This window comes from Vidua chalybeata, chromosome Z (assembly GCF_026979565.1).
Source record: "Vidua chalybeata isolate OUT-0048 chromosome Z, bVidCha1 merged haplotype, whole genome shotgun sequence".
Lineage (NCBI taxonomy): Eukaryota > Metazoa > Chordata > Aves > Passeriformes > Viduidae > Vidua > Vidua chalybeata.
The window spans coordinates 75,483,875-75,499,658 of record NC_071570.1 but is presented as its reverse complement, the minus strand read 5'-3'; the positions used below and the strand labels follow the sequence as shown (position 1 = coordinate 75,499,658).

Below are 15,784 nucleotides of genomic sequence, written 5' to 3'. Positions count from 1 at the left end.
TGCAGAAGGGTGATGTATGCCATAACCCCAGCTTCTTCTGGGGAGAAAAGAACATTCCCTCCCGGGCTGCTCCTTCTCTTCAGGCTGAACGTGGTTTTCCTCTGGTGCTTGCAGTTTCTGGGTAAACGACGGTTCTGACTCTCTAGTCTTCCTGACTTCTCGCGGTGTGTAACATTACGTTTCTGTTATTTCAGTTTTTGATAGAAGTCAAGAATTCCCATAAATCATCTGTGCCATCTGACTGGGTTATGGTTAGTAGGTATGTAAAATATCTTTGAAGTTTGGTTCTGTTTTAATTTAGAGGAAAAAAACGAGGTATTTTGGTATTACAGTTCATTGCTTACACATTCTCATTGTTCCACATGTTAAGGTTTTTGGGGTTTTTTTAAGCTGAAAACCCAACCAAATTGTAAATCTATTGCTTAAAAGAAAACAAACAAACAAACAAACAAAACTGAGAAAAATTGATTTGTTACAACATTTGTTTTTACACAGTACATCCTCAGAGCACAGAATTATTCACCCAGTCCTTCGAGGTGCATGTACTGGTGTCAGATCCATGGCCTTGATTCAGTTGTGCCTGTAGCTTGCACATGCAAATCCTTCTTACAATTTTGATTGTTCTTGTTTTATTCAGAATTATTAAAGAAGCTGTGCAAACATCTGCTTATACATCTTGGTAAATTGAGTGCATTTAAAATATCATTTTATTCACTCATATAAACCAGTTCTTCTTGCTTTGGTACTTGGTCTAATGTAATTAGGTTGGATTTTGGATGATTTTCTAGCAGGTTAAACAGAGATGGACTGATTTATGTAGTTGGCTTTTTTCTTTTCAGTCATTTGATTTATGGTTTGAATACCTGAAAGCTACAATGTCCATGTAAGTGCTGAATTCTCTACAAGCCCCAGTGTGTAGTGTGTGAGCACAGGCATCTCTCACTAAGTTGAACTCTGTTGCGATGCTGTATTCAGTTATGCAAGAATTAACACTCAATTCTCTTTCAATTAAACTTCTTTTAATACTGAGAAGTGCACAGATCAGACAGAATTAAGGTGGTGAACAAATTACAGCTAATCTGGATTCTGTAAAAGAATGCCAAATTGAGTCCTTAATGAAAACACATAAATAAATAGCAAGTATCTCAAGTGAAAACTAGCAAGACAATCTGTATTAACTATGTTCATTTCAGTCTTGTCATGGACTTTTCCTCTTCACAGCGAATTCGTTTTTTGTCTAGCTGGTTGTGTATCAACCAGCCATGCACTTGGGCAGCTATTGCTGGGCAGTTTTGTGAGGTGTGTGGTCTGGGGTGACGGTGCCACGCCGTGCAGAGCGTTCCAGAGCCTCCTGAGTGGGCAGCGCTGCCGTGAGCCAGCACTTCACTCCCAGTGGAGGTCGCTGGAATCAATGGGCTTCGCCGGCACAGTGGGGGAGCTTGTCCTGGGCACATGCACTGCGGAGGAGATTAAAAAAATGAGTCCAGTTTTGCGTGTGGATGGGGCAGTGATCGCTCGGTGGCCTCGATCCCAACACCCTCTGTCTCCCTGTCTCTCCCCGCAGCACCAAAGCCGTCAGCCGCTTCCACTCGCCGCTGGTCACGGAAAATTACAGAGTCCTGCAGCGGCTCCGCGAGCAGCTCGCCCTCGACTGCAGCGCCGAGTGGCTGAGCTTCTTGGAGTGAGTGCTTCCTTCCACCCCTGTGCCCTGCTCTGTGAGAGAGCAGAAACAGAAGAAACGCCTGTTCCCTAAATAGCGGCGTTAGGAATTGTCTGCAGCGGCTTCTTTGGTCGTCAGTTAAAAGTGCTGCTCTTCATTTTGAGCCATCAGGGGGCAAGGCTGTCACACTGCGACACGAAATAACTCACACAAGCAGGGTTAGATGTGAAAGGAAAGGAAAAGAAGCAAAAAAGCAAACTTTATTTTCTGACTCTACTACATACAGCATAATAAAAGTGACAGTGGGTTGGAGGATGGAATTGCCACCTCTCCAACCACACTGGTCAAACCAACAGCCCATCAATTCTCTCCTCCCACAAGGAAGAATGCAAAACAATCATTGCTTATATGAACAGTGTGAGAAAATTCAGTAGAAATATGTAGACATCAGAAGGTATAAGAAACTTTAAAAAGAACTTTAAAACTCTCAAAAGTACAGGGTGACCCAAGACCTCTGAGCCTGAGTCCTGGGACCAGCAGTGATGTCTTTACCTTTTAAAATTCTGGTGAAAACACACCATTAAGTATACAAGGTGTTTCCCAAACTTTGAAAAGTAATATCACAGCATTAACAATCTGAAAGTACAATTGTCTCTGACTGAAAACTGAATCTAGTGGGTTTCATTGGTTTTATTGGATTACTTATTAATATTATGCAGTAGTTTTATTACTTTTTATATCTCGTATGCTACCCTGACTATGAGAGTTTCTTAGAAAGCAGTGGAGTTTTGTTGTTCCTCACATCTGGCATGTGTGTTTGTCTGAGATCAGTTTTCAGTGGGGTTATTTGCCTGTATAGCCAAAGGATCTTTAAAAGGGGAGTTTAAAAAATACTTCCTGAACTTCTGAATGCCTTTAATTGTTCAGTTGCCTGATTATCTGTTATTTTTTACTTGCATGAACTGCAGAACTGCTGAAATTGTTCCTCTTGTCATGCAGTGATAGTTTGCAAGACCTTAACAAGTCCCTGCTCAAGTTGTCTCACTGGATTTGCTTCCCATTAGGAGCCCAGAAATTCTGAGAATTTGAGTAGAAACTGGAAAGACGTTCCAATTGACACTTCTCCAGTTGTGTTTCCTTTGCAGTACTATAAAAGACTTGTCTCCATGTTCACTTGTCTGTTCTCAGTAGTGTGGTAGGAGAGCAGCAGACTAAAAGGAAAGACCTGTGTGTAGGAAAGTGCTCTTCTTTCCCACCCCTCCATTCATTTATGTCTCTGTTTATTAAATTTTGCTCCCCTGCTGGTTTTATGTTCTATATTGTAGCTTTGAGACTAGGGGAGAGGAAAAAAGAAATTCCAGAGGACCAAGAGAATGAACTCCACTGAAAACTCTGTTCTCCTGATAATGTCATTATTGTACTGGGGAAGCAGCACCATAAATTGAAAATGAATTCTTGAATTTTCTGTTGTAGATACCATAATTCATTGAAATTTTAGACAACTCCTGTGTTCAGACATTCTTAGTTTGGTTCTTCTTTGACTGTAATTTATGGTTGAGGCTGAATCAACAGCTGGATTCAGCTGCTGGTATTCTATATAAATTCTGATAAATTGTGGCATTTTTTGTATACCTCATTTAGGCAGCAGTGATCAACTGCTGACCCTTTATGAGCTATCTAATGAATTTAATTTTGCCTGATTTTCTGTGCTTAAAAAATAATTCACTGTTAGAATGGGAGATGAAGTCCCCCTTGATTGAGGTCCTCATGTTGTATCTGATACACTGCTGGGAGATTTGGATTCAGAGTGATTTAGAGAGCCCAGGAGCCCTGTGAGGAGCTTGCATGGGGTGCATTTTGACAATCCTTTTGTATTTGTACAGAATTATTTCTTTCCCTGTTTTTGTGTAACTTTTTGCTGTTTTGATGCAGCCATTTCAGTGAACATTATCACCCCGTGTCTAAAGCCATTTGTCACCTAGCAACTGTGGACTGCCTGTTCTCATTGGCCCAGGTGGCCAAACAAGGAGACTACTGCAGGTAATCAATTTTTAATTTTTAATTTTTACATAGGATTTAATACGGAATTATAAGAGTGCACTTAAAATAAATTATGTTTTAATACGTGTGCCATAATTAAAAAACACTATTAAAATTGTTTAATGTAGTTTCAACTTAGTCTGATTTTGCAGACCAACGCTTTTGGACTAAATGCCAATCTGTAAACATTGCAGCTCCAAGTTGACATCCTAATGTTTGTTGTCTGACCTGAGTCTAGTAGATGATATCTTACTTACACATAAGTAAATGCTGGACTTCTCATGGACTTTTTTTTTTTCTGTGTTTCTGTAAAAAATTATCATCTTTTATTCTCAGACAGGTCTGAGTTTATGGTATCTTTGTGACACCTAAGAGTCTAGGGTATCTGAGGTATGTTTGAAAGGTGTATCTCAGGTAATTAATAGGTAAATCTTAGTTCCAGCTTGCAGAGCAGTGGTGATGCCTCAGCTGGGCTCAGGTGTAAGAGCTGATGAACTGAGCTGCTGCTTCTTCCCTAGACCCACACACAGGTCTGGGGAATGAAGAGAAATCCACTTGCAAATACTTCTGCTTTGATAAATCATTAAAGATAATATTGATCATTTCCAGGCTCTTGGGATCTTGTGCGTCTCTCTGTCAAAATCTCTTTGAAAATAATTGCTCACTTATTTTGGTATACTCAGGTGAGAAAACAAACTGAAATCTGATTAATTTACTGTGCAGAATGTAAAATAACTCACTGAATTTGAGTGGCTTAGAGCTTATAAACTAGGAAGGAAGGAGACTCCTCAGTGAAACCTCAGCTGCAGGGAAGGTGTCAATAATTAATTCTGGAGGGCTGCTGAAGGAAAGGCTGGACTTTGGTGTTATTTTGGAGGAATGTTTCCTGCAGCCCTGCCTGAGGCAGGTGAATGAGCCAGGTCAGGGGCAGAGGTGTGGCAGAGAGGTGAGCCCCTCTTGCAGTGTGCTGGGAGGCTCTTCCTCTGCACACACAGCTCAGCAGGGCTCTCAGGCAGCCAGGTGGAGCTCTAAGGTGATGGTGTGGGCAGTCCAGAGATCACCCTCTGGTGTTTGAGTGTCCACTCTGCAGACTTCCAGTGAAATTCAGATTGAGGAATGCTGTTGAAGAGGTGGTAAGGGGCCTAAGACTGTCCACATACTGGTTTCATCTCAGCTGTGCAGCTGTTGGAATTACCTTTGTGCTAAACCCCCCCACCATTATCAGTTTATACCTCTTTCCCCAGTGCTTTGTGTTTGTAGGATGCCATTTATTTGATCTCCATTTTCCTTTAAAATTGCATTGTCATTCTTAAGCCCAAGAAAAATCCCTACATCTTCCCTTTGAAGTCCACCCAAAGTGTTAGTTAATTTCTGTCTTAAAATTCTGTGGCTTGTTTTTTCTCAGAGAAAGTATTCTTTAGAAAGTGTTTTCTTCAGGAATACTTGATAGCAGTAATTAACTTCTATCATTTGCATTTTTTTTCCACAAAAACTTACATCACAGGTGACAGTCCTGCAGGCTTCAGTTACAGTAGCTTCACATATTCAAAGAACACTGAGATTAATACCTTTCCTTTTTTGGCAGACCAACTGTGCAAGACAATCGTCGTGAAATAATCATAAAAAACGGGAGGCACCCTGTGATTGATGCTCTGCTGGGAGAGCAGGATCAGTATGTTCCAAACACCACCAGCCTTTCAGTAAGTAGCCAGAAACAGACTGAGCCTCAAAATTGTTCAGGGCAGGAGGCTGGGGTGAGCCTCTTGGGCAGCAAGTGGAAATAGGTGATTTAAATCACGCAGCCTGCTGGGCTGCATTTCAGAGAGGTGTTGCTAGATGTCACCACATCTGTTCTGTCCCTCTGCTGATTCCTGGCTGCCAGATGCTCTCTTTACAGCCTTGTTCACTCGCGGGGCATAAAGAAAAAGGTAATCTCAAAATTAGGAAGATGGGTGTTTCAATCAAATGGTTATTTTTAAAAAAACAATTAATTATTACAGGGTTTTTAACAGTGTCATGGTAGGGAGTCTGCATTTTGTCAAACTCTACCTAATTCTTGGAATCTTTTAATATGAAGAATACATATTACAGGTTCAGTTTTCCAGATTAAGTCTAAGATTGCTTGTATTTTTTAATGTGTTTCTCTACTATGCAGTTTCCTTTCTCTATGGAAATATTAGTGTCATACAGCCTTCTTTCCCTGATAAACTAAAATCTGTCTTTTAAATTACATGCCTGTTTGAAGCTTTTCGTTAAATATTTATCTCTCCATATACTTTCATAAATATTAAATAGCTGTTCTTAATGAATATAAAAGATACCCTCACAACTTCTCTCTGCCTCTTTGTACAGTAGATGTAGGAAAGGTATGAAACAGCTGCCAGAGCAGGACATTGCTGTAAAAACAGCGTTCAGATTTGTATGTGTTTCTTGGGGAGCATTTTTAAGTGCTGTTCTGTACTGAACAATGCTACAGATATTTTGTGATACACCAGAGAATGTTTTCAAAATTATTTGTCAACTCCAAACAAGCGACAGATGGCACTTCCAAAAAAATTCAGCATGTCATTCAGGAATCATCATGCACTTTTCCCTCTTTAGTCCCATTCTTATGCTGGCTTTCTAAATACTGAATATTACAAAACCAAGTGATCATGGCAGAATCACTTTTGCTTCTACAGTTCTTTGAGTTCTTTTTCTTGAGAGGTGGGTGGGAGCCAGTTTATTAAAGCATTTCCAGTTTTCAACTGATGTGTTTGAATCAGCAGGAAAATACATCTCCTGTCATGTTTTCAGCTGAAATGTTGTCAAATATCTAAATTGAGGAAAAGCTTTTTTTTTTTTTTTTTTTTAATCCCCTGAAATAAACAGCTTATTTTTCCATTCCCCCTCTCCTCCTCGCACATTTGTGGGTTGTTTTAGAACTGTTACCTGCAGCCATGGATTCCAGTAAGATGTTGGCTTATGGCTGCATCAGCTGTGAGGACAGAGGGGTTCTCTGGTCTGATACTGCAGCAGGTTCTGAAAAACAGAACCCTGGCAGGGCAGGCATCAGTCCCAGCGTGGCTGGAGGGAGCCTGGACAGACACTGACACATGCAGAAAACTCATGGACCCTAACATGAGCTTGTGAATTCATTCTGGGTTTGAATATCTGTAAAATCTGTTGTGTTGAGCCCTGACAGAGTTTTAGGAAAAGTACTGAGTTACACTTTGGAGACCGGAACGTTACGAATTTTATTCTCATATAGTCATGTGCACTTCATTTTATCCAATCCTTTATTCCCAATAATGGCACTTTCTACATTTTGACTGAATTGTGACTTCTGTATGGATGAGGGTTTTTTGTTTTTGCAAAGGCTGATCAGCTTTTTACATATAATAAATACTGATGTCCTGTGTATTCTCTAATACCTGAATTATAATATAAGTGACAGTCCTGTCTGTGTTTTGTGTGTGTCCCTATAAACAGAAGGAAAGCCCAGTATGAAACCCAAGTCTGTGAAGATTTTGAGACCTGCTGCATGGAGATTTGTTGGTTGCTGTAGCCACAGTCCCTGATCAGTGCCAAGTTCCCCACGTAGTGTGACTAATGTCCATTATGCACAGCTTGTCCTGTCTCCCTTGCCCCTCCCACGGGGCAGTGCAGGGTGCTGGCTTCTGTTTAGGTCATCACTTGGTGCATTTCATCAGATGCACCCCGTGGGAAAGTCTAGCTGTGTGATGTCCTTGCATAACTCAAGCTCTTAGTCTCGACCCAGGCTGTGAGAAAGCTTTATAGGTTCATTGACAAGTTTTAATTTTGTATCAGCTGTTGTCCTGCACTTGAGGAAGACAATGTTATTGTGGTGCTGTAGACACATAGCAATACCATGGGGAGTCTTACAGCTGAGATGAGTTCTTACATCTGATCTCATTTTCTTGGGTCTGGTTTTAATGATGAGAGACGCTGATGGAGACTGGGCATGGCCTGCTCACAGCATCTGTGTTGCAGTTGAGTACTGCCAGACTCAGGAATGTCTTGATGCCTTGCTGGAGCCACTCTGAATGTCCTTATGTCATACCCAGACAGGCAGTCAGGAATGTGAAATCCAGGTCAGGTCTTTGCCTACCAGATCTTCCCAGACCATGAGAGCTCAGAGTGGAGATGTCCAGTCACACTCCAGATCACAGCCACATTTGGGCAGTGCTGGCTGTGCTGGAAGCTCATGATTTTCTCCCTTTCTCCAGAGAAATTTTGCAGAATCCCAGAATGGTTTGGGTTGGAAGGAACCATAAAGTCCATCTCATCCCACCCCTGCCACGCCAGGTGCACCTCCCACTGTCCCAGGTGCTCCAGCCTGGCCTTGGGCACTGCCAGGGATCCAGGGGCAGCCCCAGCTGTGCCAGGGCCTGCCCACCCTGCCAGGGAACAATTCCTGACTGCCAATGTCCCATCCAGCCCTGCCCTGTGGCAGTGGGAGCCATTCCCTGTGTGCTGTCCCTGCAGCCCTTGGCAATTGTCTCTCTCCATCTTTGCTGCAGCCCCTTCAGGCCCTGCAAGGCCACGCTGAGCTCAGCCCAAAGCTTCTCCTGCCCGGCTGAGCAATGGCAGCCGTGCCAGCCTTTCCTGCCAGCAGAGCTGCTGCATCCCTCTGCTCATCCTGGAGCCTCCTCTGGCCTGGCTGCATCCAGCCCTGCATCCCTCAGCATCCCTCACTGCTTCCCGTGCTGGTGACCAAGTTCCTTGATTATTTCTTGGCTCCTTGATGGAGAACAGGAAGGTTCCCCCTCACTCTGTCCGTTTTGCTCAAGAGTAATCAAAGGTGATTTTGGTGCATCTGGGGCTTGATAATACCTGGAGAGGTGAATGTGATGAGCTGCAAGAGTGGAGGAAAGCTGTTCACCTAGAAATAGAACGTTTAACCCTGCAGACTCGTCCTGTATCCTTCTAAGCACATCAGACTTCCTGGTAGAAGCACCATGTGCAGGGCAGTGCATTTCACCCCTGTTTTGTGTTTCCAGGGAGATGGTGAAAGGGTCATGATAATAACTGGGCCCAACATGGGAGGGAAGAGCTCCTACATCAAGCAAGTGGCACTGATCACAGTCATGGCACAGATCGGCTCTTTCGTCCCTGCAGAGGAGGCCACAATTGGTGTTGTGGATGGAATTTTTACCAGGTAATCTCTCAAAACTGGAAATGCTACTGTGGCAGGGGGTGTGTGTATCGAAGTATGATTTAATTTTTCAGTCACAACTTGAGAATTTGTACCTCAAGTTTCCTTTTTTTTCATTTTAGAGGCACATTATGTTCATTGCTAGGTTTTGATTCTGGTTTTTTGGTAAGCTATGGTACTTGTATTGTAATCTTTGAATCTTCAAGGGGCAAGAATTTTAATGTGTCTGTCTTGATTAACATCCAGGTATCTAGCTTACCTGCCTGAATGGATATCTCAGCCAAATTCATGCTGCTGTGTAGTGGCCAAATGTTTCCCCAAAAACGAATGTTGTCACCTCTGAAAATCATGTCACAGTTTCTGCTCTGAAGCTCTGTTGTGTATACCCACGATATTACAGACTGAAAATTTTGGACTGCATGTATTTTATGCTTAATCTCCTTCCTGTGCTATCAGTCCTAAACACACTTACTCCTCACTTGATGTCCTTTTAAGAATAAATGACAGTTTATTTTACTGTCTCATTTCTTGAGACATTGCTGAGTAATTTGTAAAAATTATCAGCAGAGTCAGAACTCTTCTAATATATATTCTAATATATATAATTATAATTATATATTCTATTTATAGTATTATATATAACATATATAATTATATAATCTAATATTGCTATGGTTTATCGCCCCGTTTCCCCCCCCCCCCCCTTTTTCTTCAATAATTACGTTAATTCGTCAAAGTTTTCTGTTACTGGTGGTATTTGGGATGGATTAACCTGTGTGGTTATAAGTTCCACAGCAATCAGGTTCCTAAGCTGGAATTTCTGGGAATTCCTGTTCTGTGATGCCAGTGTGCATTCCAGAGGTAACTTTTAATCAAGAACCTGAGGCACTACTCACCTGCAATTGCTTCATCCTATAAAGGTGTTGTGTTCTTACTTTCTACTATGTCACAAATGAAAATCACACCTTGATGCAGGGCAGTGCTAAGCACAGTAGCAAACAATTCGTGTCCTCTTCCCAGAAGTAACTGGAGATGAGAATTCAAAATGCTTCACTTTGTTCCCCACCCTGGAAGTTGTGGGCTGGTTGATGGGGTGAGCATTTCTTGTGGGGACACAGAGATACACAGGAGGAGCACTACAGCATCACTGAGCATTTGAAGATTATTTTTGTCTTCCTCCGGGGTTTGGAGCTGAACATGGAGTACTTCACTTGTGTTCTCACTTCCTTAAATCCTAATCATACACGCACACAAGCTGAGTATCTGCTTTCCTCTGCTTTTCCTAGACTGTCATAGCAAAAGGATGTTTTCTGCAGAAAATACTAAGAAATATGACAAAGTCGTTGGGAGAGATGTTTTGTTTTGGACCCGCTTGAAAGAGAATAAATTGGATTTTTATCTGTGTCCCGCCTGTTCCCCAGTGTATTTCCCTGATTCCACTTCACTTTTCTCTGTATTAGAATAAAACCCAAGTACTTTCACAACTTTTCTGATAAAGTAGTGTGGTCAAAGGTAAAACTTCTGCTTTCAGACTTACAGCTAAGCAGACACAGAGTACTTTTTACTCTGTGAGATTTCAGACCATGTCATTTGTAGCCCAGTCAAATTCTAACACAAGGGATTGAATTTTTTTTTTTTCCTTCTTGTCTATATTAGTTTTGCAAGCTCAGCTGGATGTGCCATTCCTCATTTAATGTCATATGTGTCAAACACCAGATGAGTATGTGGAGGAATTACTGAAATTCTTGTAATTGCACCAGCAATTAAGAGTAAACCAATTGACTAAATATTAATCAGGTAGAAATTGCTAATACATTATTAAGATAGAAGTAGTCACGCATCAGTTAAGAGGAAAAAAAGGGAGAAAAGGGCCAGGTTAGAAGATTCTGCTAAAGATATACAGAGACGATCCAAGAAGGATGCAGCTCTCTTTTTGTTGGTTGTTTTTTTTTTTTTTGTTTTTGTTTTTTTTTTTTTTTTTGTTTGGTTTTTTTTTTTTTTGTTGTTTTGTTTTGTTTTGTTTTGTTTTGTTTTGTTTTGTTTTTTTTTGGGGTAGGTTTTGGTTTTTTCCAGGGTTCTGGGAAAGGTCTTACACTATGTAAGTGTGTCAGGCGGGTTAATGGGGTGCTGCATTCAGGGAATTTCTCAGCCATAGGAAGTTACCCTTGAAAGAGTTTTTAATGCCTGGTTTGAGGAAAGAATCAATAAACCAGCTGCCACATACTGTGTCCTGCCTGAGGTTTAATGTTTTTTTTTTAATAAAGCCTCAGCTTTTGCTCTGTATTCTCCTCTGGTAGAGAATGACCTGGAAGAGATGCTTTTTTTTTTGTTTGTTTGGTTTTTTGTTTGGTTTGGTGTTTGGGGGGTTTTGTCTGTTTGTTTGTTTGCTTTTTGTTTTGGTTTTGTTTTGTTTTGCTTTTCTTATTTTCACCTTCTGTGCCTTGTTTTGCAGGTTAGTTTTGTTTGGATTTTTGTATTTTTTTTAATTATAATTTAATTTTTTCTATGATAACAGCTATGTAGAACTCCTTTTTTCACTGCCACCCCAGGCCACAAGGTCTTGCTGAAAAAAACGTGAATTTCCATTTTGTTGCTGATAACTTCAGTACATTTATAATGCTTCAAAAAGTTACCATGGGAAGGTGTCAGTCTCCAAGGTACTTCCATCACTGCTGTGGTGACGTTTTGGGGGATGCTGTTAGCATGGCAGCCCTGCAGGGAGAGAGAGTGAGGGATGCAGGGAAGGATGCTCAGGGAAGGATGCTCAGGGATGTAGGGAGGGATGCAGGGATGGATGCTCAGGGATTCAGGGAGGGATGCTCAGGGAGGGATGCTCAGGGGTCCAGGAAGGGATGCTCAGGGATGCAGGGAGGGATGCAGGGACAAATGCTCAGGGCGGGATGCTCAGGGAAGGATGCTCAAGGAGGGGTGCTCAGGAATGCAGGGAAGGATGCTGAGGGTGGGATGCTGAGGGTGGGATGCTCAGGGATGCAGGGAGGGATGCTCGGGGATGCAGGGAGGGATGCAGGGAGGGATGCTCGGGGAGGGATGCAGGCAAGGATGCTCAGGGAAGGATGCTCAGGAATGTAGAGAGGGATGCTCAGGGATTCAGGGAGGGATGCTCAGGGAAGGATGCTCAGGGATGTAGGGAAGGATGCTCAGGGAAGGATGCTCGGGGATGTAGGGAGGAATGCAGGGATGGATGCTCAGGGATTCAGGGAGGGATGCAGGGACAGATGCTCGGGGAGGGGTGCAGGGAAGGATGCTCAGGGAAGGATGCTTAGGGATGTAGAGAGGGATGCAGGGACAGATGCTCAGGGACTCAGGGAGGGATGCTCAGGGAAGGATGCTCAGGGGTCCAGGAAGGGATGCTCAGGGCAGGATGCTCAGGAATGCAGGGAGGGATGCAGGGACGAATGCTCAGGGAGGGATGCTCAGGGAAGGATGCTCAAGGAGGGGTGCTCAGGAATGCAGGGAAGGATGCTCAGGGCGGGATGCTGAGGGAGGGATGCTCAGGGATGCAGGGAGAGATGCTCAGGGATGCAGGGAGGGATGCAGGGACAGATGCTCAGGGATGCAGGGAAGGATGCTCAGGGAAGGATGCAGGGAAGGATGCTCAAGGAGGGGTGCTCAGGAATGCAGGCAAGGATGCTCAGGGCGGGATGCTGAGGGTGGGATGCTCAGGGATGCAGGGAAGGATGTAGCAAAGGATGCAGGGAGGGATCAGCCAGTGATGCTGTACAGCCTGGCTCTGTGAGGGGTTCTGTGTTCCAGGGTGACCAAGTGTTCTGTGCAATAAACCCTTTTTCCAGTCCCTTTTTTGGTTTGTAGACTGCATCTTGCAAGGGTGACTTTATATAGGTTTAAGGGATTTGTATCCCCAGGATTTGTGTCTTGTTTTCCAAGTAGGGTTTCCATGGAAATTGAAAGGTTGCTACTATGGTTATTCCATGTGATATATCGTGCTTATATAGGATAGCATCTCTAAATTGACTTTACATACTGGATTACACTAAATGTTTTCAAAGATGCAAGAGGAATTGCTTACAGGTAGAGTAAAGATAGGAATGATCTTTATGATCTTTTTTCATTACTGGGGAGGTAAGACAGGGAACAGTGCTAAGCCTGGCCCAGACTAGGAGGAGGACACAGGATTTTGAGGATGTTTGCTGGATAGTATTTTCTTATTTTTTTTCCCTTCTCCAATAAAGGGTAATGTTTTCTTGTAATCTTTTCTTAAAGAATTTTAACTTAACTCTTAATTATATTTAAAACATATAGAAGGGTTTTGAAGAGGTTGACATCTCATCTATATTGACTTTTAATGGGATTTGGATATTTAATTCTCTGATGTTTGAAAATTCCCATCCAAGTTTCTCTTTGCAGTAAAGAGGTACTTTTAAAAGTACCTCATTTTCTACTTTTAAAATTAACCTTCCATGTTTGTTAGTTCTAATACAGTCAATCAGACACTGAAATTAATATGCTGTTTCTGTGTGTGTTTGGGCAGGGAGACAAAGCAGGGGTGGACATCCATGTATGGAAGAATTAATGGTGAGTTCTGCTGGCCTAATCATGCCCTGGGGAGGGGTGGTGTTCAGCTGCTGAAGAAAGCTGACCTCTGCAGAGGTCCCTCTTCTAATCAATTGTTGATAGAATTTCCCATTGCTAGGAGGCTTCATCCTGCTTCCTGTGGGCCAACAGTAGCTGTTCATGAGGGTCCATGGTCAAAATTGGGAGGGAGAGGGAGAATGCTAGAGCACTTTGAAGGCAGAACATGTTCAAATAAACAAAAAAATAATTAACAGTTCAGGTTACAAAGTGCCTTCAAGACTTTGAGAATCAATTTTTGGCCATCACAAGCTGCCATCAGAAAGAATGTGTGAAGGAGAGCAACCCCTGCCACTGCCAGGTGATGGTACAGGGACAGAGTAATTTCCTTCCTAGAGCACGTACCTGCCTGGATTTCTCTTCCTGTGTGGAAATGAGAGCTAGTCTCACTTAATTCAGGGAGCTAGCACAGTCACTACAGTGACCCACTGTGCAGTGAGGTTTCATCCCAGCCAAGCTGGAAATGCTGTGAAAGGTGCAGCTTCAGTTGTCTGGACTAATGAAGCACCTGTGCTTCAAATGCCTTTGAGAACTGCCTCCTGCAGGGGGTCTGCCTCATGCTGAAAGGTCACAGGAATAAACAGAGGCGTGTAGACTATCCTCTCATGCAATTGCCCTCTCTTGAAAGATTTATCTTGCCGTTTACAGCCTCTCAGCATGACTTTAATCCTTATGGTATCAAATACAACTGGAATTGTCTGTAGGGTATGTAGAGAAGGCAGGGGTGGAGGGGGCTGGCAGTGCAGGATAGTCCCTTCACATCACATAATCTATATTTATGTGTAAAGAACTTTCTTTTGCATTTTTTCCTTGCAACAGATGAATTAAATGTATTTTTAATGTGGAGGGCACTCCCCATTGCTGAGTCTGCAGTTAGGAGGTACTCACTTGTTTCAGATTCCACTATATGTGTAAGAAAGTTGTGAAAACAGATGGTGATTGCTCACCTAGGCTGGGGAGGGATGTTTTTTAGTTCTAGCTTGTATTACATGTCTGTATACAGAGTCCCTCAGATGGACATGGCCACGATGGAATCCTGGGTCTGTCTGTCCCAGCTCTGAAGTTACATCACTGTTTTGGTATTTTATAATCCATTGTTCTTGTACAATGATGTGGAACATGTGTAAAAGCTGTTTGTTCAACTAAAACCAGAGCACAGAATTCTTTGGAGAGCTGAGCACTGAAATAATGGAAGAGTTTCATCCCACTCACCACCGGCCTTGGTTGTGTCACATAAATCCCAGCCACCAAGGGCCAATCCCAGCCACATACCTTGGAGTGGCTTTTCTGAGTTGGTTGATGGGGTCAGTGCAGGGAGAGGATTTCGATCACTTCAAGCCACAACAGAATAACTGAGAGCCTTTCCAGGTGAAGGTCCTGTTGAAAATTGCCTTTGAGGTCCATGGGAGTGCCAGCTATGTCCTCCCAGCTGTGGCCTGAGGTGACACAGCTCAGGCCGTGAACACACCCCTTTGCAGGCTCTAGGAAAACATGTCCACACAGGCTGTGTCCACCCCTGAGAGGACACCCGGGTGTGTGCATGGCTCAGTTTGCCACAGCAGTGTCAGTGACCAGGGTGTGGCCAGTCCCAGTCCCCGGGGCTGCAGCTCCTCCCGAGGGGCAGCTCCCATCTCTGCTCCCTGTGACAGGGACAGGAGCCAGGGCAGCCCAGGCTGGAGAGCAGGAAAGGCTCTTCTTCCCCAGAGGCTGCTGGCACTGCCCAGGCTCCCCAGGGAATGGGCACGGCCCCGGGGCTGCCAGAGCTCCAGGAGAGCTTGGGCAGCGCTCCAGGGATGCCCAGGGGGATTTGGGGGGGTCTGTGCAGGGCAGGGCTGGCACTGGGTGATCCTGTGAGTCCCGTCCAGCTCAGGGCATTCTGTGATCAGTCCAGCCTGGATGTTTCACCCCAGCTGAGCCTGGTTTTGTGTGACACTTTGCCTTGGAGGCACCCAGAAGTGCCCATCAGATAATCCTCTCTTCCCAAGAAACAGAGCTGGTATGAGGAGAGCTCTCTGCTCCTGCCTCCCCAGTGCTTGGACAGTGGCCATTCATGTGTTTTACATACTATGCATTCCAGGTTAAGGAGAAAATGGTATTGCTCACACATATACCTGGCTAAACATGGTGACACTGATGAGATTCAGTCTCTTTTTATCTTTAGGGAGCTGCTGGAGCAGCCAAGGCATTTCCTCCGAGTCCCTGTAAGTGGGAACTCGGTGCTGTTCTGCCAGCTGGGGGCTGTACTTCCCTTGCTGTGCCGCTGCTCAGGTGGGATCTTCAGCTGCTCTGAAACCCACTCAGACCAGGTGTGGCCT

At 43.7% G+C, this 15,784-nt stretch overlaps 1 protein-coding gene across 1 annotated transcript in view; it reads left to right on the top strand.

Annotated features, from left to right (window-relative positions):
- The window catches only part of MSH3 (mutS homolog 3), a 96,059-nt gene that overhangs the window by 67,532 nt on the left and 12,743 nt on the right, over nucleotides 1-15,784 (top strand). Inside the window, exons 16-20 of the mRNA XM_053932022.1 lie at nucleotides 195-259; nucleotides 1,565-1,681; nucleotides 3,593-3,700; nucleotides 5,286-5,400; nucleotides 8,704-8,861. Coding sequence (XP_053787997.1) covers nucleotides 195-259; nucleotides 1,565-1,681; nucleotides 3,593-3,700; nucleotides 5,286-5,400; nucleotides 8,704-8,861 — 563 coding nt within the window. The remainder of the gene's footprint in view (nucleotides 1-194; nucleotides 260-1,564; nucleotides 1,682-3,592; nucleotides 3,701-5,285; nucleotides 5,401-8,703; nucleotides 8,862-15,784) is intronic.